At 41.0% G+C, this 25,931-nt stretch overlaps 1 protein-coding gene across 1 annotated transcript in view; it reads right to left on the bottom strand.

Annotated features, from left to right (window-relative positions):
- The window catches only part of IMPG1 (interphotoreceptor matrix proteoglycan 1), a 130,513-nt gene that overhangs the window by 28,874 nt on the left and 75,708 nt on the right, over window positions 1–25,931 (bottom strand). The window contains exons 9-12 of the mRNA XM_042446904.1: window positions 24,395–24,415; window positions 18,561–18,808; window positions 17,322–17,386; window positions 13,902–13,983 (exon numbers count right to left, since the gene is read on the bottom strand). Of these exons, the coding sequence (XP_042302838.1) occupies window positions 13,902–13,983; window positions 17,322–17,386; window positions 18,561–18,808; window positions 24,395–24,415 (416 nt within the window). The remainder of the gene's footprint in view (window positions 1–13,901; window positions 13,984–17,321; window positions 17,387–18,560; window positions 18,809–24,394; window positions 24,416–25,931) is intronic.

Genomic DNA, 25,931 nt, shown 5'->3' with positions numbered 1-25,931 from the left:
GCTAAGACAGACCTTAAAACAGGTATAAAACTCAAGATACTTGATTCTCAGCATATTTAACTCTGTCAAAATGAAAAAAAAAAGTTTATAGTAGGCACAGATGATATCTAGACAAGGCAAAAAAAAATGGGCAACTGATATCTAAAATCTAGCTGAAATGTTATTTACATTTTAGTACTTTTTGTATCATGGGATAAAGAATGAAAATTATTATGTTAGTGCATATTCTCTCTGTGTGAGAGAGTTTAAGTGTACTGCTTGGCAGTGTTTTAAAACTAGATTCTGACCAACTCAATACACAAAAATGCATGTTCTCTCTAAGTGGAGAGAAATGAATCTAAATTAAATCCTAAATAAGATGCTTAAACTCTGAGGTTCCCATCTGCTAATGTATGCTATATGACAGATTAGACATTATGACAAATCCTTTCATATGGTAATTTAATTCTCAGAAACACACCTTTGTGGTACCAGTATTTATTAGACAGTGAAATGACTAGAACTAAGAAAGCACAAAGTGTGCCAGAATTTTGTAAAGGAAGATTCACAGTTTTTTTGTGTGTTATTCAGACTTCTAGAACATGGCCACATAGCCCGAAAAACCCACAAAAAACTATGGATGCCAGCCATGAAAGCTTTTGAATCTAAGGCAGGATACAGACCGCCCCCCCCCCTTTGAGGCGGCCTGCACCCATGCCTTTCCCCACCGGATCGGGGCCTGGGCATACGCAGCGGCAGCCCTAGAGGCCCCAATTTGCCGCTTCTCCAGGTATCGGGGAAGTGGCAAAACACCTCTTCCCCCCGGCCTGGAAAGGGGTGTCCTTGGGGCTTCATGCCCCAAGGACACCCCGCCAGCTGTGGGGAAAGAGAGAAAGAGACCACTCAGCCCCTTTCTCTTCCATATTGCTGGTGCGGCTGTGTAAAGGCTGCACCAGCGATATGCACGGCGAAAAGGAGCTCTGTTTCGGAGCTCCTTCCAGTGCCGCTGAAAGGACACCACAAGTCCCCTTCAGTGGCGAGAGCACATCACGCCCATGCCATGCTGTTTGGCTGCGGCACAGCTGTGATGTCATAATGGTGGCGCCCGTGTATACATCATGCTGCAGGTACATGCTAGGGTTACGGGGCATCTGTAAGGGATGCTCTGAGGCAATCCTAGCACATATCCAGGCTGGCGCAAAGCGCTGGTCTGGAAAGCTCCCCAGAATCCTTTAAAAAGAAAAGAGAAGAAAAGAAAAAAACCAAGCGGAGAATCAGAAAATGAAAATAATATCAGTAGTACTAGTCCAATTATAAGGCCTATTTCTCGTCAATTACCCAGCCTAACAGTACTGATGTACTCACAATACTCAGTCATGGCATACGTTAATTGGTTTTAATGTAGATTTATGGGACAAACTCAAAGAGCACAGAAGTGTTTTAGATGTGGTGGAATTCAAGATAGGCAGTCAGTGAGTCAGTCAAAACACAAAATACAGTTACTGGCATTCTGTTGGATGGTGCATCAAAGGTAAATCTAATGGTTTCAGTACATAAATACGTATTTACACATTTCAGGACTAAAACAGTATTTAGGCCAATCATCATCATCATCATCATCATCATCATCATCATCATCATCATCATCGCACCAGTTAAAGCAGTTAACAAGGTGACTAACATGAAGACAATGACAAAAGAACATTTTAAAATTGTTTAATTTATATATCAAGGAAAAGTGAAAAGTTATAAGGTCCTACTAAGTGAATGCAGGGACAGCCTATCTGACTGTTTTTACCTCAGGGAGCTCAATTACACAGGAGCCTTGGTGGTCTCAATCCTTGGGGTCTGATCATTTCAGAAGGTGTTCAGCCCCCTCCCCAGCCTAGCCTTTGAGTGAGCTTCAACCTCCTGCTCCCATTTCCAGGGGTTGTGGACAAGCTACAAAATATATTTGGTTGTGAGATATCCTGCCTTGCAGTTCTGATTATATATTTTAAATACTTTCACATGTCAGAGGCTAACTTGTAACATCTTCAACCAACTTTCTTTCAGACACAAATTTCTAGGTGTCTTTAATAGGAAGAAAATGTCTTTATTTGGGGAAAATAGTTGTAAATGAGATAAATTTCAACATAAATGAAAAATGGCACACTGATCTAAAAATCACCACTAAAATGGATTCACCCCAAAGCCAAATGCTTCTAATCTGTAAAGTTCGATTCAAATGATGTAAAATTATTTAATTGCACTCTGAACTTCCACCCTAATTCTAAGCATATTTTCCTTGGAATTAAATGGGACCTCCTTCCAAAGATTGCTTTGATGGTACACTTTAATATAATTTTAACTGTCAGGACTGCATTCTAGGAAACTGGGGATTTGTAGTTTGTTGGGATACTAGAGATCTCTCTCAGAAAATTCCAAATAAGTCTCACAAGTACAAATTCAAGGATTCCACAAGACGGAGCCATAACAGTAAAAGTGGGATCATAGCCCTATAATTGTGTAATGTGAAAGTGAACTAAGCATTGACTTACTAATTGTTCCATTTATCTATGCTATTTTTTCAGAACTGAAGGTCAGAGGTATATTAAATATATGCATGGTTAACAAAGGAGAAATCTGGTTTGGAGCCCAATTTCAGGAACAGCCTTGGATCCTATTAACTGGGAAGCTGCCAGAGGGAATGCATCACTCTTGAAAATGCTGGACCTTTCCATTGCAATCTTATGTATTTTTTAAATACAATGTCCTTCTGAATTGCTTTATCTGCAGAAAGGTTTGAGAGTATAATTTGCAATGTTTCTAACCCCTATCCAATCCCTGAAGTAGGGATGGTAATCATTCAGCTTTCCAGATGATGTTGAACTGCAACTCCCAGCATTCTTCACAATTAACTATGCTTGCAAGTGCTGTTGGGAATGGCTGTCAAACAACTTCTGAAGGGCACACAGTTCCTACCCTAGGATTAGAGGGTAGGTTTCAGAATGTAGGATGGGGTGGAACATCTGCTCAGTACTATTATAGCACCCCTCCAAATATTCTGGAGGTCACCGTAGTCACCATTGACCATGCTGGCACTTATACTTCAAAATCCCTTCAGGTTGGAGAAAGCTGGCTAGAGGTCTTCCACAGGATTCAAATTATCTTTTATACTTAATCTCTACATCAAACCATTAGGGGAAACTGTTTGGGATTATAAGTGTAAAATCAATGGGTCTCATATCTCAGTAGACATATCCAGGAATGCTTCTTGGTGAGACTTTTAGTATACAATTGCACTGTCACAAGCATGGATGTTTATGGGACATCCAGGTGTGCCATTAGGTGTGAGATTAACTGCTTTGGTCATCATATTGATCCAAGGATGAAGAATCTTTCATCATCCAAGGATCACATTCTCCTGGGAATAATCTGTTAGGATGAGGGGTGGGGCTGAAGTTTGTAGTAGGCAGAATCAGAACTCAAAAGTATTCTCTTTCTTTCTTACTTTTTCTCCCTCTGTCCTCTGTGGACTGCCAGGAGGACAATGTGCTCTTGCCAGAGGCCTGAACTGATAACTAGCAGAAGGCTTTTGAAATTAAGCCTAGAGCTGTATGCAATTAGGTTGAGGCCTCCATGTGTCTCTAGGGCTTCAGTTTGCCCATCCCTGCATTAATGAGATGGAAGGATGGATATAAATAGCTGAAACATATAAATGAATAAAAAGTTGACTAGCTATCTGTCTAGATAGCTAGATAGATAGAGAATTTATCTACACTGTGTGTATGTTTGAGATAAAGAGAGAACAGAAATATGGAAGGCAGTTATATATTTGTGATGACAATATGGAGGAGAAAAAGTAGTATTATCAGGCTTGGTTAATGGACTTTCAACACAACACCTTTTTAGTAGAAAGTTATTTTTAATTTGGGCCTATAAGCTAAAGTGCACAGCAAGACAGTGACTAGTGGCTGTATTTTTAATGCACATTTATGTGAAATTCAGAGCTGTCCATAAACCCAGTGAGACTTACCTCTGACTAATCATGTGTAGGGTTTTGCTATGAATTCGCTAGTACCTCTTTGGATAAGAGTGCAACTAAATTTTGCAAAATATATTTATTCTTTTTAACATAAATTATTTGTTGTTTGTGACTTTGTATCTGAAACAAACCTATACAAAATCATTTCATTCTAGAGCAATCAAATATCAGTTTTCTTTGGTACAAAAAAAAAAGCTTATATAGGCCTGGTACATACCTGTGATGTAGTCCGGGCTGGTGGCGGCAGTTATTCCGCTGGCGGGAAACCGCAGCCACCAAATGGCATGGCTTCCCACCGGCGGAAAAAGAACCTGCAAAAATGGGTTCTTTTTATGCTGCAACGGTGGCATAACAAGTGTGCCAATGGCGCACTCGTTACACAAGCGCCATGTGGCACCATGCGGATGCCGTGTGATGCTTGCATAACAATGGTGGCGCCCATCTGTACAGGGCACTGCCATTTTGATGCAATGATGACATGCTAGGGTTAAGGGGCATCTGCAAGCGCTGCCCCAAGGCAACCCTAGCACGTCATCAGTACGTGCTCCAGGGCCCGTCTGTACTGGGCCATAGTCAGCCCTCCTTAACCATGAATCTTTTATTCAAATATCCACGGCTTGAAAATACTCCAAAAATATATAAATTTCAAAAAGCAAACCTTGCTTTTGCCATTTTATATAAGGGATGCCATTTTACTATGCCACAGTATGTAATGGGACTTAAGCATCTATTGATTTTGGTATCCATGGAGGTCCTGGAACCAAACCCCAGTTGATATCAAGGGCCCACTGTACTGTAAAACCAGGAAAAAATTACGAATGAAAAATATGAATGTCCAAACACAGAAATGTAGGTAATCTGAAACTCAGCTTCAGTACCTTTTTTCCAAAATCTATTATCTAATATCAATGATGCTGATAAAATTGCTTGCAGTTGTTTCACAAAACCACTAGAGTAAAAACAATTTCATATTGCCTCCAGTGTTTCAACCATTGACGTGGAAAAGCACTCTAGCCTCAAAGCAACATATATAGAGAGACATGGATTGTTGTTATTAACTTCCGTCAAATCAACTTTGACTTAATGCAACCCTATAAATGAGAGACCTTCCAGTCACCCTATCATCAACAGTCCTGCTCAGGTCCCACAAGTTTAATGTTGTGAGTCTGTCTACCTGCAATGTCGTCTTCCTCTTTTCCTGCTGCTTTCTACTTTATCAAGCATTATTGTCTTTTCCAGTGGGTCATGTCTTCCCATGAAGTGATCTTGGCATCTAGGGAGAGTTCAGGCCAGATTTGTTCTATGCCTCATTTATTTGGCAGTCCAAGGTATCAACCAAACTCTCCCACAGCACTACATTTTGAATGAGTTGATTCTTTTCCTATCAATCTTCTTCACTTTCACAACTTTACATAAAAACTGGAAATACATGGAAAGTCCTGCCTTTGGTATTCAGTGATATATCTTTACACTTGAGGATCTTGTCTAGTTCCTTCATAGCTGCCCTTCCAAGTCCTAGTCTTCTGATTTTTTGACTGCAGTCTCCATTTTAATTAACGACTGAGCCAAAGTATACACAAACTTTGACTACCTCAATGTCTTCATTGTCTTCTTTAAGGTTATGTAAATAATTTGAAGTCACAATTTTCTTAATGTTCAGTTGCAAACCTGCCTTTACATTTTCTCCGTTGATTTTTCTCAGCTCACATTCCAATTCTTTGCTATTTTCTGATAGTACTATCATATCGTCTGCATATCTTAAATTGTTGATGTTCCTTCCTCAATTTTCACACCTTCCTTTGAGTCTAATCCTGCTTTTTGTTCAGGATACAAGTTAATGTTATGTTAAAGATGCATGTTAAACAGATAGGGTGATAAAATGTAGCCATATCTCACCTCCTTGCCAATTGGAAACTACAGTATTCCATTTCTCTGTATACTGTCCTGACAGTAGCTTTTTCTTCTGAGTACATGTTATTCATCAGGACAATGAAATATTGTGGCACACCCATTTATTTGAGAGTGAGTTTTTCATTATCAACATAATAAAAGGCTTTGCTATAATCTATAAAGCACAGGCTGATTATCTTCTGAAATTCTTTGGTTTGCTCCATTATCCAACATGTGTTTGTAATATGACCCCTCATGCCTCTTTCTGTCCTGAACCCAGTTTAGACACTTGGCATTTCTCACTCTGTATATAGCAGAAGTCTTTGTTATAGAATTTTGAGCAGCATGTTGCTTGCGTGGCAAATCAATGCAATGGTCCTGTAGTTTCTGTAATCTCCGGTTCTCTTTTCTTGGGGGATTGGAATGTATAATATTTCCAATCTGTCTTGTTTTCCATATTTGTTTACCAAATTTAGATGTAACTAGAGCAGATTCTGTCTCTGTAGCCTGGAGCAGTTCTATCAATGTGCCATTCTTTCCTGGTGATTTATTTCTCCCAAGTGCTCTAAATATAGTTTCGACTTCATTTTCTAAAATTGTAGGTTCATCTTAAAACGGTTCTTTCTTCAATTAATCCTTCATTGATTCTCTTTTCTATAGTTCTTCCATGTATTGTTTCCATTGTCTTTGTAAAATGTTCCCTTGATGATTGCATAGCTTTCCCACTCTTGGTTTAGGTTTCCCTTTGATTTCTTGGATCTTGTGGGAGTTCTCTTCTTCTTCCCTTTTTGTTGTCATCTTCTGCTTCTGTGCATTGATTATTATAGTAGTTCTTTTTGTCCCTGTGCACAAGATGCTGAACAGTGGCATTCAGGGTTCTGACCCTATTTTTGTCATCTTTTAATTTTGCTTGCTGTCTGCCCATAAATGCTCAAAGAGTTTCTTTTGTCATCCATTGACACTTCTTTTTCTTTTTGGCTGCAGACAGTCTAAATTACAGCAGTGCACTCCTATAGCACTGCTATTCCACTTTAACTCCTCTGGCTGCCTCCTGTTGCATTCTGGGATTTGGAGTTTAAGGAGAGGCATTTAGGATTCTTAGCCAAAGAGCTCTTAGGCCTCACTGAACTACAAGTCTCAGAATGCAACAGGAGGCAGCCAGAGCAGTAAAAGTGGAATAGCTGCACTATAAGAATGTAGTATGGTAATGTGGTTAGTTTTTTTCCAATTCTTTCCTGCAGTATTAAACCTAATGGACCAGGAGCCAGAAGAACTCTCTCCTGTATATATATATTTAAAAAGCAGTATAAATGGCTTGCAAAATCAGGCAATACTGCGTACAAAAATGTGTGTGCTGTGAGAAATTTGTGTATAGATTTTCATTCAGACTGATGTGGCATAAAATGAAAAAATGTAAGAGTGGACAAAAAAGGGAAAAAGAGCTAAACTAAAACTGATTCCTCTGTCTCTAGGAACCAAGGCTGCTTGTGTGTGTGTGTGTGTGTGTGTGTGTGTGTGTGTGTGTGTGTGTATTGTGTATATATCAATGATATCTAGAATCATATAATCATAGAGGTGGAAGAAACCCCAAGGGCCATGTAATCCAACACCCTGCCATGCAGGCAGATACAATCCAAGCACCCCCGAAAGATGGCCATCCAGCAACTGTGGCTGGCATCTACCATGTCAGGATGAACAGGGAAGCCATTGAAATCCACAAACATCTGGATAATTTCAACCAGAAAGAAGAAACCCTTAAAGTGAACAAAGTTTGGCTACCAGTCCTGAGGAACAGCAAAATAAGGACTCAGCAAATGAAAATGGGAAACCACTCAGAGCCAGGGGCTTTCCCAGCAGATAATGATCACCAATTAGCAGACATTAATCCTCTTTTGCATTAGCTTCCCAGCCTGAGGCCAGCCATCAGCACAGAACAATACACATGCAAATCATTCCTGCATTCCAAGGCTCACACAGTAGATATACACCCACTTTTTTCAGGCAAGCATTCTCTGAAGATGCCAGCCACAGATGCTGGAAAGAGGCATGAGGGGTCATATTACAAACACGTCAGGAAGAAAATCTTTTAGAACATGGCCGCATAGCCCAAAAAACTCACAGATCAAAAGCAAATCGGAACAGAATGGAAGCAAAAGTCTCAGCAAAATATTTCTCCCAAAGTATGCCATAAAAATAACCCCCTTATGCTTCTTTGGTTAAATAGCCAAAGCCATTAAAATCTGCCAGCCTGCTTGAAACAAAATAAAACAAAGGAAATGACTAAAATCCATCAATCTGGAATATGAAACAAATTTGTGACTATGTCTAGAGATTAATGAGATAGAGTTGAAGGCTGCCTTTATCCACTGGCAATGCCCATGTTGTTTATAAGAAAATTATGTTTGTTTTGATCTGCTCAGCATTTTGAGAGTGGCAAGAGATGGGGTCCTTTGCATGACTAAACTGGGATGTATGCTTTGAAAAATCAATTTATTATTGATAAATATCCATTATTTGAACAGCTCTTCATTCTCCAGTAACTATCAGTTTGTGCAGATGAATGCTTCTTATCTGTAGAACTTGCAGGCCACTGCGCTTGCCAGAAATGCAGATTTCTTTTGTTTCAAAAGGCTACACTAAAGAGTGAAATTGTCAGATTAAGAATGGGCAGCATGACTGAAGGGTCCTTGACAGTGTTCACATCAAGGGTTGCCCCTGACAGCAGGGTGAAAAAGCATGGAATACTCTGGCATTTGTACTATGCTGCTTTGATCTTTACACTGACATCTGGGCTAAACAGATTGCTATGTGTTGATTGTTATAAATGCAGATGTTTATAACGACCAGAATAAAACTAATAAAATGTGGTCAGCATCAATTATAGTTCCATGTTCTGGGTCAGTGGCAAATATATGGAAGAGAGAGGTTACAGGAGTGGCTAGTGATATCTTGTTCAAAATGTAAGGTTTCTAATAAGGATTCGTTCTTATTCTTTTCAAAGGTACAGAGCATAGAGGCATGCAATATTAGCTGCTTCTTATCATCTGCCTGTACTCAGACAGAGGAAACATCTGGTGGGGAACAGAGAAAGTTTGATGGAGCCCTTTTACCTGATACATTGCCAGACCAGAAAGCCAGATAAGGGAAATGAGGCTAATGTATCTCAGACAAAGCCATACGGGGACTTGCTGTCAATCTGTTGTCAGTGGAATGAGTTAAAGCAGATCCCTTCCAGCTCCCAGAGTGTGTAACTTTCATTTCATCACTTGCTGTCAGAGCCTTTGTCACACAAGCCCTAACAAACTGTGCCTGGGCTCCCTTTCTCTTGCACAAGCAATTAACATTCTACAAAAGCCAGTTTTCTACTCCAACCCCCCTGTAAACCTTATTCTGTAAGGGACTGTGCTCACCTTGGGTTCTTCATAAATAAGCAGGCCAAGGCCAAGGAAGGTGTCCTTGCATGCAGTTTGCCTCTCTTCTGGTGCAGTGGATTGGTGCTTTTCCATATGTATACATTGGGACATCTCATACTTTTAAGAAAATACATTGCATCTTAATCACTACATCGCCACATTCCTTACTTCTCTAAAAGGGGACACCTTAAATCTTTGGTTCAAAGGATCGAAAGGATCTTGGGGAGGGTGTGCATTCTCTATGCAGACACACAGTATGATGAAAAAAAACAAGGCAGGCAAGGTATTAAATATATAGCAGCACAACTATTTGTTAAACAAAATACAAAATACACACACACACACACACACACACACACACACACAAGATACCATTATTGGCCAATCAAAATTCACAAACTACATTGTGCAAGCTTTTGAAGCTTTTTGAAGCAAGCTTTTTTTTTGGGGGGGGGGGGGTTTCTTCATCAGGCAAAAGATGTTTAAATGTCATACAAGAGAAGAAAGGTGATGATGGTGGAGTCACCAGCCTATATATGTTGTTTCTATTGTAGGCCAGGTGTTCTAGAGGGATCACAGTGCAGGCAAAGGCAAAATGTAGGATTGTGACTCTACCACAGTCAATTTTCTTCTCCAGTGTGATTTTCAAACATCTTTTGCTTGATTAAGAAGCCAATGGTGCTTTGAAAGCTTGCTTGTGCATTTCTGGCTGCCAATAAAAGTATTGCTTTTTTGTAGATTTTGTTGTACTTCACTAACTGGCCAACACAGATACCCCCAAATAAATATCCTAGATTTGAAGGCAACTATTTTTTTGTTGTTATATGCCTTAAAGTCATTCCAACTTATGACAGCCCTAAGGCTATCATAACGTTTTCAGAGGGGTTTGCCTTTGCCTTCTTCTGACAGTCAGAGAATGTGGCTTACCCAAGGCCACGCAGTAGGTTTCCATGACCAAGCAGGGATTCAAACCCTGGTCTACAAAGTCATAGTCCAACACTCAAATCATTATAACACACTGCTTCTCAACACAACTATAGGAAAGAAGAAAAGCTGGCATATAGATCCTGTCTGGAAAAATTCTACAGCACAGTTTAGACAGACTAATCTGGGCTCATGGTTTCAGAATATATGGGAGCAGGGGAGAGATAACAAGTATGACATTTGGGTTAGGCAGATCAGGTAGTCTTAAAAATGAACAGTTCATCTAGGGTGCCTTACCAAACACACACACACACACACACACACACTTTTTGGGATCTATTAGACAAATTAATTCCTTTCTGGGATGAAAGGATTCATGTATATTTGCAACTGCAGTTCATTCCTTCCAGCATGATTCATAAATAAGCACACCAACTATTCTACAAAATATGTTTTGAACTAAAGGACAGCATCTCAATGGCATCTGTGGCTTTTCCCATTTAATGTTCAAATAAGAAGGTGTCCACAAACCAAAATCCATAACTGACCATGAAGTTTGTGTTACCTTTTAGAAAAATGAATACACTAATTCCAGAAAACTGAGAACACTGTTTGTTCATAACAATAAGACACTCCAGGGAAGCCCAGTGGATTGGGTGGGTAATTGCCAATGGGCCAGTACTGTCTTATTGCCGCTGCCCCCTCTTCTTCCCCAGATGTGATACTGCATCTGTTTCACACTGCTGGCATTCCTGACACCTCCATCTTCTCTCCAGTTCAGTGTGGAGAGTTCTCACGCACTGGCTTATCTACAGAAACCAAACTCTTACAAGATGTTGGGCCTGCTTGTCTCCTGCACTAATTGCAGTGGATGAAGTGGAATACATACTAAGCATCTGTCAAACCAAGGGCCAGTATTGAATCAATAAGTTCTTTTTTCTCCACACTTCAAAGACAGGTGCTTACTTCCACAGTACACCAATTGGTCACCGAACCCGTTTGTCAAATGTATGCAAGAAGTATAATATTTCTAACAAAATCCCCAAATGCATTTCTGTGTCTCTTTTTTGTCATGATCTTAGGATTTCTAAGTATTCAAGTCTGAATTCCCAAAATTGGATATGTTTATAGTAGTGGTCTGGAGGTTATGACTGTCTTAATCTCAAAGCTATCCTAGGCAGAAGTTATGACACAGGGGTCTTGCAGATGAGGTCAAAAGGGACAGCCAGAGACCACTCCCGCCTTGATCGTGCCGGGACTGTGGTGACCACACAGGTCCACTTCTGAAGCCAGCAGGAGTAGCTTTTCATTGCTCCTTTTTGTTCCGGCTCTTCCAAGTTGGCACGCTCTCTATATAGATTCGGGCCATGTTCAGGGCATGCATCATATAAATGTCATGCCCCTAATGTGGCCTGAAACCTGAACTTTTGGTCCATGTGTTTTGGGCCACAGTAACTTAAAGTATGAGCTGGAAATTTGCCTAAATTAGGCAATTTGGCCAAAGATCTAATTTCCACCCTCAATTACTGACCTCCTTTACTTGGACATGGGTTTGTTCACTGGGGCTGTGCACAAGGCTCCTGATTTAGTTTAGAACCTGGTTGAATGGTTTGGTCTCTATTGATTCAGATTCCAAATCAGGATTGACATTTGGGGATCTAGATCATCAGTCCTCCCATGTTGACTTGCATCACAGAATTTAATGTATGTTTTTAACACATTTACATAACATTTGAGGGCACGTTGGACCTTATAGAGGAGATAAAACAGTCTAGCTTCAGGAAGGTAGCTCAAGACATTTTTGTGATAGGCAACTGTAAAGTCTGCTGTTTTTGAAAAAAAAACACACATTATAAGCTGTTCTTGACCACTGCCTTGGCAGTTCACGCTGCTTTCATCCTGACACTATTCCTCTGGAACATGTGTTAGCCATGTCTATTGTATTTTTACCTAAGATAAATGATAGTATCGTACTGATACTCAAAATGATAATAAAATGACTACATATTTGAAGAGAGGGTTTCATTTACCAGCAATGCAATTAGTGAAATTCAGTTCCTTCAGCATAAGGAAGTAGAATATATGTGTGTGTTTATTTAGCAATCTGGGCTGGTGTTGGAGACTTTCCTCTCATGAACTCTAAATTTCCTCTATTATATCTCTTCCAGAGTTCCCTGCTTAAGGCTCTTCACCTTGGGGATGGAGAACGTAAGTGCTAGTGGTGAATTCACAGCTCACACTTTGTCTCTGCCCTATGTATCTTTCCCCTACTGTCTGAAGCTGGGACTTTTCTTCAGCCTCTACCCTGAACAAGATTGTCTGATGTTGCTTCATAAAGTGTTGTAGTAAGCATCTGATATTCTAATCTACTTTAGCTTGACTCATTTGCTGCCTGCAGTGAAGGCAGACAGAACCCCTGGGATCCAGTCTCACATCAAAATGCCCCCAGACAATGCTCTGATTTTCTGTGATGTCTCAGACCACCTGCCTTCTATTTAATACCTAAGTAACAACAAGTAGAGACAGATTGAGGAAAATAAGTTTGAAAACACAGAGAGACTTGTTAACACTCAAATTAGCAAGAAAAGCAAACAGAAGATTAAGCTAATCTATTCAACAAAAGGAAATTAAAAGAGGAAAAAGAAAGTCAGTAAAACCAACTCAAATAACAATAAGTAGCCTTAGATCCCTCACCCTAGCCCTTTCACAAATGCTGAAAAAGGTAGTGGGCAGAATCCCTATCTGCATGTATCGCTTCCCAATTAAACCACGGTACATTATTGTCTGGCATTGCAGATACATGTGCATCCACATTGTGCATTTGGTTTCACAGTGTCACAAGTTGTGCAACCTCTGTGTAAATCTGTAACTCCCTTATTTAGAGTTCAGCTGAATTGGTTGCACACACCTAAAAATTTATTGCACCCATCCCCCCCATGATGGGCACGAGAAGGGGATACTCGTGGGCGTGTGTGACCGGGAAAAAACAGATTTTATCACACACCAAAGCGTCCTCAAAAAGGCCACATTCTGGCACCCAGCGCCAGGCCGTCCCCGTCCAGTGCTGAGGAGCACCATTTTTGTCTGCCTTATTTCACAAGAGAACAAAGCAGAAATGGACTTAGAGAGGAGGGACTTTCTCCGTGTCTTACCGCATGATGCTGTAACACTTCAGTTCTCTTCTCATGGTAGACGGATTTAAAAGTGCATTTTTTTAAGCTGGAAAAATCAATACAACAAAAGACATGCTTTGACAACTGTCTCCCATGGGAAGATAACTGAAGCACTACAACGTCATGTGGTAAGTCACAGAGAAAGGCGTTACTCTCCAGCACAGCTTCTATTTTCCTTTCTCATGTGATTAGGCTGTTAGTGCACATGCTTGCGGATACTCATGCATACTATATTTCTTATATGGTGAGAATGATAATGGCTCACCTTTTCAGGATATTCCAACTTTCACTGAGATCATTTTATGTCAAGGCTCTGGAATATTTATATAGAGGAAACATTGTTATTACCTTAATTCAATAAAACTGATGGGAAGACACTTTACACCTATGAAAGGAAATTCACATTCTAAATGTAAGGAAGGCACCTCTTTTCTAGCTTCTGTTCAAGTGGATAGCAGAGGGATTTCCTGCTCAGCAAGGTACATGACAGCTTACCTTCCCCAGGGAGGTTCTGTGAGTCTATGCTAGAGATCTGGTCTTGCATCCGCTCATCTTCACTCTTCTGATCACTAACTTCCTGAAAGATACCAGCAGTAAATGTTGCAGATGTGAGTGACTGTTCAGTTGGCATCTCTGAATATTCTGGGATTAACTCATTGCTGGCTGATTGATCTGCTGGAGGAGGTGCATCAAGATCTCCTGGTCTGAAAGGAGGAACCCCAGTACCGTCCAAGGCATTGAAAGGCACTGTGGGCACTGAATAATCTATCATAAGGTTTGTATCCTCAATCTCATTAAAAGATTCTGTGACTGTTGCTGGACTTGCATAAACCAGTGGTACGTCAGATGTCTACCAGAAAGAAAAATAGAAGAAAGAAGTGAAGAGTAGAGAGCAAAGAGCAGCAGCTAATACTCACTTAAATGTACTAGAAATAAGGGCCACATCATATATTATTTTAAGACTCAGATGCTTTCAGTCAGGGTGAAAATAACATGGCTCTCCAGATATTTTTTGACTGTAACTCCCAGCATTCCTTGCTACTGAATATGCTATCTAGGGCTGATGGGACTTATAGTCCAACAACATATTGAGGACTACATGACTCCTGCCCCTGCTTTACGTGTACAGGTAACATATGTATTCTGTAAATAAACCTAGATAGATAGAGCAGCTAAATTTGTCAAGGAGTTTTAATTTGCTCTAGAGTGCCAAAAGAACTTGAAAACATTATGGTTTTGGACTATAACTCTGAAACCTCCAGCCAGCATGGTTAGTAATATTACCAAGCTTTGCCTTCTACATCCTGTGCTGCTGTAAACCAGGAGTCCTTCCACACTACACAGTTATTGCACTATGGTTCCACTTTAACTGGCATGGCTGCTCCCTATGGAATTCTGGGACTAGTAGTTTGGTGAGGCACTAAAGAACTGCTCTGGCTGAGAATTTGAAATGTCTTTCACCCTAATCTCAGGTTTCATGATTTCATAGACTGGAACCATGGCAGTTAAAGTGGAATCACTCAAATTCTGTAGTGTGAATGGGTCCCAGGTGTTTTCTCTGTGTAAAAGTATGAAGATCAATTGTGAGTTACATATGTACAGACAGACACATATCCATTGAAAGAAAACAGTTAAAATCCTGCAAAGTAGTTTCATAGGATAAAAAGAAATTCCTGTGTCATGAAAACATTTTTCTTTTTTCTTCAAAAAGTTACAGACAGCCAATTGAAATAAATATTTGACCACTTGCCCCCTGGTTAGGAATGCCATAACCCGGCGGCCCCCATGACAAACCCACTTTTGGGGGGCCCCTCCCGTTCCCGGTCCGGTTTGGCCCCCAGCCTCCGGTTTGGGGCCCGCGCGGCGCCAACCCACCTTCCTCTGCCTCCCCGCGTGGTCATGCCACCCACTTCCTCCTCCTCCTCTGTTCCAGGCCATGCGGCCGTGTGGAGGAAGCAAAGGAGGAGGCGAAGGAGGAGGTGGTGTGTGGGGGGAGGCGGGGGGAGGGGGGGGGGAGGTGGGGAGGGGGGAGCGGGCATGCGCAGGAGGTGCACCTCCTCCTCCTCCTCCTCCGTTGCAGGCCGCGCCAAGCGGAGGAGGAGGCAAAGGTGCCTGCCTGGCTTGGTGCTCCTTGTGTGCACGCCAAGGCAGCAGGCATTGGCAGGCAGCCACCCACCGCCTCCTCCGCCTGGCGTGCCTCCTTGCTGGGCACTTCCTTGGGCTCGGGAGGCGGAGGCAGAGGAGGAGGCTGAGGCGGAGGTGGGTGGCTGCCTGCCTCCTGCCTTGGCACGCGGGCGGGGGGGAGCGCGCCAAGGCAGCCAGCCACCTCCTCCTCCGCTTGGGCCTGGGCTGGGAGGCAGAGGAGGAGGAGGGAGGAAGGAGGGAGGAGGAGGGAGGAAGGGAGGAGGGAGGAAGGAGGAAGGAGATAGGAAGGACAAGGAGGAAGAAGAGGAGGAGGAGGAAGAGGATAGTGATGATGATGATATAAGCCAGCTTCTGAGGCACAACCAATGTAAGTTGCTCTGATTTTTACAAACACATGCACAGTGAAAAAAAAAACAAACCCAAAGTCCCTTGACCAAGTACACACTTCTGAGAAGTAGAATTGAATCCAAGGGCAAACCCACTTCTTGTTAAATCACCTTGACATATTTAATGTGAAACCCAAAGAGTTTGGTTATGGAATAAGCCTCTGAAATATGCAAGAGGCCATGTTAAGTAAAGCCATGTTCAATGCCCAAATGTGCTGTTTGGAATGGGGGGGTGGCCAGAAAGGGAAAGTCCATTTCTGTCATCTGTCTAGGAATAATGCCCAAATGTCCTCCATTTTGATCATGCCTAAGAAACATGTATTTATATTAACATTTTTTTAAAACCATCAATTTTTTCGCGTGTCCTCCATTTAAAAAAAAAAGTGTCCTACATTTGAAAATTTTGTCCTACATTTATCCTATATTTGTCCCTGTTTGGAGGTCCAGACTTATGGCAACCCTACCCCTGGTAATAAACATGGGTGTCACAACTTTTGGAATGAGCAATAGGTTCACAAAATCGTGAAGTGATGAGGAAAAGAAGAAAAACCTGATGGCTCTCTCTTCCCCCTTTCTGTTTTTTAAGATGAGGATAGATGAGCATGTAATGAAAATCAGTAGAAAATAGAACATAAAGGTTTGCAAAGCAAGAATCCACAAAGCCATTGGAGGTAAGAGTAGGGGAGAGACAGCAGGAGATAGAAGGAGACTTGCATGTGGAGAGACCCTTGGGACAGAAGTATGTGGCCACCAAGGGCTTTTTAAAAAAATGTATTTTTTTAAAAAGTAAGAAAATTGCAATATAGAATAAAATAATAATAAAGTAATAACAGTGATTAGAATAACAATATATTACTTTAAATAAAATAATAATATTGATTTTTATATTCTGTCTTTTAATAAGTTTTATATTGCTTTAATTCCAAAGACAGTTAATTGTGTGTGTGTGTGTGTGTGTGTATATATGCACACATACATACACACACACACACACTCAAAAATAACATTATATAAACACTAATTTTTATATGGTTTTAATCTGTGCTGCTTTTAGTCATTTGGAAGTTACTTAGAGTTTCATTAATGGGGGAAAAGGCAGCATACATATGAATAAAATAATAATGATTATTAGTAAAAATAACAGCAGTAAACAATAACAATAAAGCAGAGAGAAGATGAAGGGAAAGAAGGTATAGATCAAAGAGAAGAAGTAGTGTCCTTTCTCAAAGACAACATTGTAGACCACTGTCTGTGTCTCTGGGATGTGAATCATATTTACAATCAAAGTTTTTTGTTTGTAATGATTTTATTGTGCTCTTGAGACAGACGTGTATATTTCAAAAGCTTACCTTGTGGGGGAAAAGGTATGAAGACATTTACTCACCAATCCAAGTCCAGCCCCAGCATCGGTGATAATATTGTCTGAGTCACTAGATGGCCTAAGCTCTGCTGTTGGAGACAAACACAAAGGATCATTGTTCTGTAAACCCACTTAAGTTATGTACAAATAAGCTGATTACTGACCAACGTGTTGAAAGTGATGCTCTATCAGATGATGAGAGGTAAACTTCAACCATTGAATTTACTGCACTGCTAAAAAACCCTGACTTACTCCTGCTGTGTTGAAGTTTCTTTTGACATCTATCCCACATCCTCATAGTGGCCCAGGATGACACTGTGAGCACTGTGAAGGATGCAAAAATGGAGTCCAGGGGCCTTTTCACAAATTATAGCACAGTGATTACTTTAACATCCATAGTTCCAGGAAGAAAAGGACAGCAAATGTGTTAGGCAATGGACCGCTTGAGGACAAACTGAGGTCTATTCAGCAGCCCATCTCTGCTGCACATCAGAGGATCCTTGAAAACTAAAAACAAATCCTTGGGTTTGTAGTTTGGTAAACAAAAACTGCCTGCTTCTAAACACCATTCTGTAAATTATAAATCCCAAGATTCCACAGGATGGAGCTATGGATGTTAAAGTAATCATAGTGCTATAATTTGTGAAAAGGCTCTTGGACTCCATTTTGCATCCTTCACAGTGTCATCCTGGGCCACTATGGGCACGTGGGAGGAATGTCACTTGCCATGAAAACTGGAGAAAAGCCTATGAAATGACCTTTCTTTCTTTCATGAGGTGAGTGGGTGGGATGAGAAAAACAACAATCTCGTTTTCTGAGGGGAAAAATATAACAGAATCACAGAGCTGGAAGAGACCTGTCCATCCAGTCCAACCCACTGCAGTGCAGAAAGGCACAATCAGTGCACTCCTGGCAGATGGCCATCCAGCCTCTGTTTTAAAATCTCCAAAGAAGGAAACTCCATCACACTCTGAAGCAGGAAATTCTATAGTCAAACAATTCTAGTTCTAGTCACGTTGTGTGCGTAGCCAGGAGCCATGTGATTATCCCATTCTTTTGCTGGACTTCCGATAGCCCGGGCAGCAGGGAAGCTGCATATTAGCAGAGCTTACAAAAGGCACTTTTTTGAATCCCCCAGCCAGCTTGGCCACTGGTGGCTATGCTGCCTAGGATTTAGGATTTTGGGGGATTCTGAAAGGTCACTTATCCATGTTCTGTGTCTAGAGCCCCTAGTTCACAAAGGCCAAAATCTGACCAACTAACCATCAGTAAACTGAAGCGTCCCAAGGTCCATGGATAATGATTTATCTTCTTGTAGTGCCATGGCAACCATCTGCTGAAGTTCTGTCACTTTTGGCTTGACTGCAGGTATCTCCCCCTCTGTACTAAGGGGAACTTTTTCATTTTCAACTTTGTTGGAGCCAATAGTTGAGATGTCATCCGCAAGGCCTTTCACTTCACTTTCATCCCTCTCAAAGTTAACAACATACCGTGCCACGGTGCTGCTTGACCTGTAGTGAATGAAGAAGGAAATGGTATTTCAGAAATGATTCAACAGGGTCTACTCTACCAGGTGGGTGCTGGAGAGGTATCTGCCTCAGGCAGCAGACACTGGAGGAGGCAATTAACTGCAAGTTGTTGGAACTGTGTGGTGCACACCACTTGCTCCACACACCCTCAGCTAGCCTGCATCCTTCAAGTATGGTGGAAGATTTTGTTCTGTAGCCAGTGTGGAAATAACATTCCACACTGAAGATCTTATGAAGATCAAATGAAGAGCTTATTTTTATTTTTGCCATAGGTAGCAAAATATCTACAACTGATATTCAGTATTGCAGTTACAGATGCATAAGCTAGAGTTCTGTAACTGGTCTTCATTCAATAAGCCTACATAGTCTTACTGAAAACCCATGTAAATACCATCTCAGTCCGTCTTAAGATCAGGCAAAGTAGGTCTGTTCAGCTTCCAGTTGGAGTACAAAGTGGATCGTGTTTCTACTCCCAGCTAGGATTCTGGCATATACTTTTATGTGTCCTTAGTACTTACTTCATTGAGATTGGTTCAGCAATGGGGAAAGACATGGTAGAACTGTCTATAGTTAGGTAATTTATTTTAGTAGCTGACTTGCTGATTTATGTAGTCAAAAGAAGCAACAACTTCCAGCCTGGTCTCTGTATTAAATCTAGTCACAGCACATATGGTGACAGACACAGGTTAGAAGCCATTGCCATTGATTCAGTTTTACAGAAGGTCTTGTATGACTCACCTCAGTCTTACAATTTGACTATGCTATTGCAAGCTCTTCCCCAGATAACCTACACAACAAGGTGAAAGGGCATTTAACTTATATAGCATGACACATTATATAATATAATGACAAAATATAAATACAGATATAGTTTTTTCCTGACAGACTTGGCAGGGACATAGATGCTGATAAAGAGGAAGACATCTTGAGAGAATTGTCCCTCTGCAAACCCTTTTAAAATGTTTTTTTTTAAAAAAAACAATTTATGAAGCATAAAAACACTGATTATCTGTGTAGAAGTCTTCCCCCAAATAATAATTTCTAAACTGAAACAGTACATTTCCTTCACTATTTTGAATATATTTGTTGTTTTTACTGGGGGAAGTAATCCGCCTCCCTCCCCCAAATCCTTCTCTTTTCAGTACATCCATTGTTTTTTTTTTTATCTGCATTGCAAAATGGCTTGGGCTGTTGACCATGATAGCATCTACTGTACAACCAGTAAATAAGTAAGTAAGTAAGTAAGTAAATAAATAGGAACTCTTCCCTCTCCAGCATCATTTCCTTGGGATATTTTGGGGATTGAAATAAAAAATCTCTCTGGGGGCAGAGCACCGCCAGTTGAACCTTTTAAGCACAAAAGGGCTTAGTAGTGCTTAAAGGTGGGGGGGCACAGCTGTCAAACATTAGGAAAGCTTGTCATTCCAGTGACAAAGCATGCATCTCCCATTATTAGTTGTTGTTAAACCCAGCAAACAGGGAATCCCATACCAAGTAAACTTTCTGCATCTGGCTCAGTTACTACAGTAATTCTGTTAAACTGGAGCTATTGTTTATAAATTGTGTATAAATTGTAATAATTAGATGCAGATTAAAGAGTGACAGTTCAGCAGTAAAATAGATGCAACTGTATTTCTATCTGCCTTGCTGAAGAAATAGATGAGTACTAAGGTTTTTTTTAATTATAACTAAATTTTATTTTTCCAGATGCAAAAAAATGCACAGAAGTTCTAGAAACCCAATACAAAAAAGAGGGGAGAAAAAAAAAAGGGGGGGGGCAGAAGAAGAATAGGGAACACATAGTCAGAACCATGGAGCATGGCTAGGCAGCTGGTCCAGTTTTGCAGACCAATTGAGGGCTAGTAGGATAATAGAGCTATTCAATGGCTGGACTCCTGTTAGGCCTGGTACACACTGCAAGGAAGTGGTGTCCTGGCAGCAACAGTAGGGCTCGGGACTGCACACCAACTGCACGCTCCCAAGCCCTATGACATGTGGGCACTGCCATAATTGCGCAGCCCCACCCACATGGGGCACACATACATGACGTGCGGAAGCCCGAGCGCCCACACGCCTGTGGGCAGAAGAGCTGTCACAGGGCTGCATTGCAGCCCTTATGACGGCACAAAAAAGAAGCCGCTCTAGGTGGCTCCTTTTTTGCTGCGTAGCATTGTTGCCCTATTTGGTTTCTGTGGCAACGTTCTGCAGCAAAGAGGGGCGGCGCTTCCTCACCTATATGTACAGCGTCTCAGTTTAATTTATATCTGTTTAACTCATTCTTGGTCATTGCAGAAGACCATATTTTTTTTGCTGCCTGCCCCTGACACAGCCACAGAGTTGTTGGTGGAGAGCTGGGGATGTTCGAGAAGTGTCTGGCTATGTCCATGTAGCCTGAGATGGAAAAAGGGCGACCTGTGGATTGCATGTGGCACCCAGGGCTGTTTTCTGGTCCTCAAGGACACCAAGATATAAAAAAGATATATATTTTTTGCAATTTTTTTGCTACCAAATGCCCTCTAGGAAACATAATGAGCCCTGGACCAATTTAGACCTAGAAGAGGCCTTAAAACAAACAAACCAAGATGTGAACATTTTCCTGTTGTTTAAAAATGGCCTCTTCTGAGCATAAAATGCCACAGAGAGGCCTAAAACATGGCAGATATGCCATGAAGTATTTTTTTAATTTTTTTTTTTTTTTGCAGGGTAGGTGCAGCACTCTAAAGAGGACATTAATGAGCCCTCCTAGCCTTCTACACATGCACATCCTGGTATAGACAGATAATAATGATTACACCATCTTCTCGGATCTCTGGGAGTCCCAGATAATGCTTTCACTTTCAGGCATTTGGCTATAGGAACGTAGCCAAAATCTTCTCAGACTCCCCTGCTCTCCAGTGGCCACTGTATGATCATGATCATGTCAGAGGTGGGCAGCATGACAAAGGTGGCTTACAGGGAGAGGAGACAAGGGACATGCTGTAGTTCTTCTGCTTTTTACACTGCATCTCCTCTGTGGGACCTCAGTGTGGGTAAATTCCAATATAGGAAACAGCCCTAAATTTAGGCTGAATAAGACAGCAGATTTTGGGCATCATGAAAGGGCTCCAATTTATCTCATGTTAGAGAAAGCTGGAGGAAAGAAAGGGCTGGAATGGTTTTCTGCAGCTTGTACCAAAATAATTTGGCTGGCTTGGGGTACAATGCACCTTAAATTTCATTAAGGTGACCTTATGCAGCTAAATTCCTTGTATTGGTCCTGTTAGGAAAGAGTGAATATGATAATTTTAACCACGAAATAATCATATCCAGCCATAAAATATGATTTATACAGATAAAGGATTCCAGGAAAGTGGCAAGACTTCTTTTAAAAGTTAAGGAAGTCTAAGGTTCTGATCTTAGCAAAAGTGATGGCACCAGCCAGTATCTTTCAGGGAGTTGCTTGGTCAGCAAGGCAGTGCCAGCATCGGTACCAGAGACAAGATATTGGGCCAGTAGGGCCATTGTGGTGTTGGCCTGGTTGGCCTGTGTGCACAATGTGGCATTGCAACAGATTCAGCATGTGGTTGCTACTGTGGTTGGTCTGAGGCCAGTCCAGGGCATAATGGTGTGGACTGGCCCCAGATTAAACGGCCAGTGTAGAACATTATGAAATGTGCCACCATGTCAGGGTTCCAATCATATCAGTCTCACAAGCAATTACATTAATTGAAATGTCAAGCCGTTTAATTTCTATACCTAGGCTTTTTTCTTGCCTTAATTACTTTTGTTTTAAATTTCTCTGCAATGGCAATCATCAGAAGGGAGGGGGAGACACTAGAATGTGCTATGTTTCTTGCACTCCATGACAAAAATCTTGCTGTTGCTGAGAGAGAAAAAGCAAGCTTGAAAAATAATTCAGACTTATATCATACATTGTAAATCAATAGTTACTTGGTAGGCACCTAAGAGCTCTGGGAAAAAACCAGCCTCTTTCTCTTGAACAATTCCTCTTGTGAGTCAAATGAGAATTGACCTTCCATTTCAAAGGTAGCCTGGAAATCCATTTCTTTCCTAGCAACGCATGTTCTAAGGAGGTCTATACATATATTTATCTTGGTTGTTTCTCATTGTTAGTGCTTGTAAACTTAACCTGAACACATGGTGTACATTAGAAATGTTTCGTGATTTGTGTGTGTGACCATATAACTAAAAAAGGGGTGGGGTTGGGGAATCAGGTATTTTCAAATTAATATAAATGCAAGTCCTGCCAAAGTTCAGGGTTGACATGTTCTCCTCCCCCTTATGCCCCACCTCCTGTATTGTTGAGAAGGAGGAGAACTTACTCACAATTAGATTTGCTTTCTTTGGTTTTGATCTTTTTGCTCCATACAAAGTAGGAACCATGGTTTAAAGAACATTATCCATGACAGAGAGATAGTGTATCCACTCTGGAGTTTAGTTTGAACTTTATAGGAGCTATCAGATCTGCTGAAACCATTTTCCAAAACAGGTTCAGCCCCTTGGATAGCACCTTTAAATTTCAGTCTAAAACGCAGGGTGGATTCACTGATTCATTGACATGGAAACTGGCAATCTTCATTGCCTATTGCTAAAAAAGCAATTAAACAAACAAACAAACAAACAAACAAACAAACCCCCTAGATTCTTTGAATACTGTAAATACTAATCTATAAATAAAAATATTTATGCCAAAAACTGACCCTAGAATCATGGGTTGACATATAGAGATGTCAATATGGTAATACTGACCAGAAAAATGGCAGCGGCACTTTTGGATTTCTCTGCCATGGTGGAGAGAGCAGAGGGTGTTCCAAAAGAAGCGGGGGGGGGGGGGGAATTGGTGCTTCTTTAACAGAAACACTAATCACCCACTCCTTGCCTCAGCAGTGTACTCCGAAAGAGCCACTGCTAAGGCTGGTGAATATGTGTTGGTGCTTCTTTTATAGTCAGATCTTCCTAGATGAACTCTTCACTACCTGCCCACTTGCTTGCTGCCTCATCCTCCTTCTCTTCCTCCGCAAGAAGACAGGCAAACTGGCTGCAGACAACTGAGGATGGGCAGCCAGGCAGTGAAGAGCCCATGCCAGGAAAGCCTACCATAAAAGTAGATTTCTTGGCTTCCTTGCTTCTTGGTAGGATTGAACAGAAAAAAGGCTCCAGTGCCTGTTCAACCACACTTCAAGGAATGGTCACAACTGTGGTTATTGGGGGAAATTAGCTTACACATTGTAAACCGCTTAGGGAGTGCTTAAGTGCACTGATAAGCAGTATAGATATGTACTTGCTATTGCTATTTCAGCATGAGCTGAGGCACACAGATGTTCATCCACACTGCACAAAACGGTGGCTTAATATCACATGTGAACCTGGCCAATGTCTGTTTTGCTGTTCATATCATTATAATTCTGCACACACTGTCAAGAGTCTTAGGGTAAAGTGGCTTACCTGTGCTTTCTAGGATATGTATCTTAACATTAGGAAAATTATTTTACCTTGACACGGTTGTTTATTACAGAACATTTCATATTATATTGACTATCATATATTTAAGCAAACAGGAAACATTACCCATCTTTTTCCTTCTTCTGTCTTCAGTTCAGCATTTAAAGAAAGACAAGTTGCAGCATTTCAGAAATGGGAAAGGAGAGAGAGAAAAATTCAACAAAAGTAAGCATTTATAAAACATATCAACTTACTGATATACTCTTTACCATTCCTCATTGCTATTTCAATGGATACCCTCATTACAATTCTTTATAACTGTCTCCACCCCCTTCCTGTAGCAAATGGAACTTTCCATGAAACAGAAGCTCTTTAGATGTTTTCTCCTCTTCCGTCCAGTCCCCCTCCCCATCCAGAGTCACCATTTGCATCACAGAGGCTGCTAATCTGTTCCTTTCCCGTGCCCATGAAGAAGCTGAGATCGACTTGGCTTGGCTGTCATTCAAATTGAGGCCATAGTAACCTGACCTAATAATTATACTGACGATGCACACATCTCTCGAGGCCACGTCCTGCAGTGACACTTTGTAATACTGTCCTCTCTTTGTTTGCCTCATGGCTCTTACATGCCAAATATGGAGTTATTTAGTTACCCACTGCCTTAAGAAAACAACTTTGCCTGTACCAACTGAGGCGGGATATAAATGTCACTAATAAATAAATAATATGCACCATCTGCTATGAGAATCTTCATCGCAACTGAAGCACTCTTCCCTAAATATACATATCATTTCCATTTGGCAATGATTTATTAAAATTAGTTGAGGCTTCAGGTAATAGTTGCAACATCAGATGACTCCCTGGGGATCAGTTTGGTAAAACGTCATGATTATTTCTTCTTAGTATATCACATCTGGCTAAGCTTAAAAGCTCTTCTCTTCTTTGTTATTGCAGCTTGGCTTCTTGGTTGCAAGCTTGCGTGGGATGCAAGGGTACTATCTCCTCCTCCTCCTCCTCCTCCTTCTTAAACCCACTTGTTCTAAGTTTACACAAAATGCTAAGCAACAGCATGCCCCAAAAGAAGAAGACAACAGCAGATGTTTCTGCTTTACTTATGATTCAAAAGAAAATCACCTTTATGACATTCACTTACAGTTCTTTTATGTTCTCCGAACAGAACAATCTTTGCGTGTGTTGAAATGAAAGGCATATAAATACAGTCTCAGGAACCTTAACAAACCACTTATTTCAACACCAAAAAGGGGCAGAGAAACAGATGCTGCTGCAAGAGGTTATGTTCTTCAGTAAAATATTAGAAAATAATCAGCATGCCAGAGAAGTTGCACCCAAGATGTGCTGGATATTGTCAACCCTCTCTACTAGTATTAACACCCTGCCTTACTGTATAACTGTGACAAGACCAGGAAACCAGGGATTGGTCTTTGCTCCATAGTAACTACACTTGTTTTCCACTGCCTTACTCTCCTACTCTCTTCACTTTGAAAGAAATAGCCAAGAACACACTGCTATGTATCACTACTATTTTCTAAAGAGAAGAACTATGAACTGTTCAGTTCTGGGCATCACAGTTTAAGAAGGTTATCATGAAGCTAGAATCTGTCCATAGAAGGGTGATCAAGATGGTGAGGGGTTTGGAAAAGAA

This window comes from Sceloporus undulatus, chromosome 1 (genome assembly GCF_019175285.1).
Source record: "Sceloporus undulatus isolate JIND9_A2432 ecotype Alabama chromosome 1, SceUnd_v1.1, whole genome shotgun sequence".
NCBI lineage: Eukaryota > Metazoa > Chordata > Lepidosauria > Squamata > Phrynosomatidae > Sceloporus > Sceloporus undulatus.
This window is presented reverse-complemented; position numbering and strand designations above follow the sequence as displayed.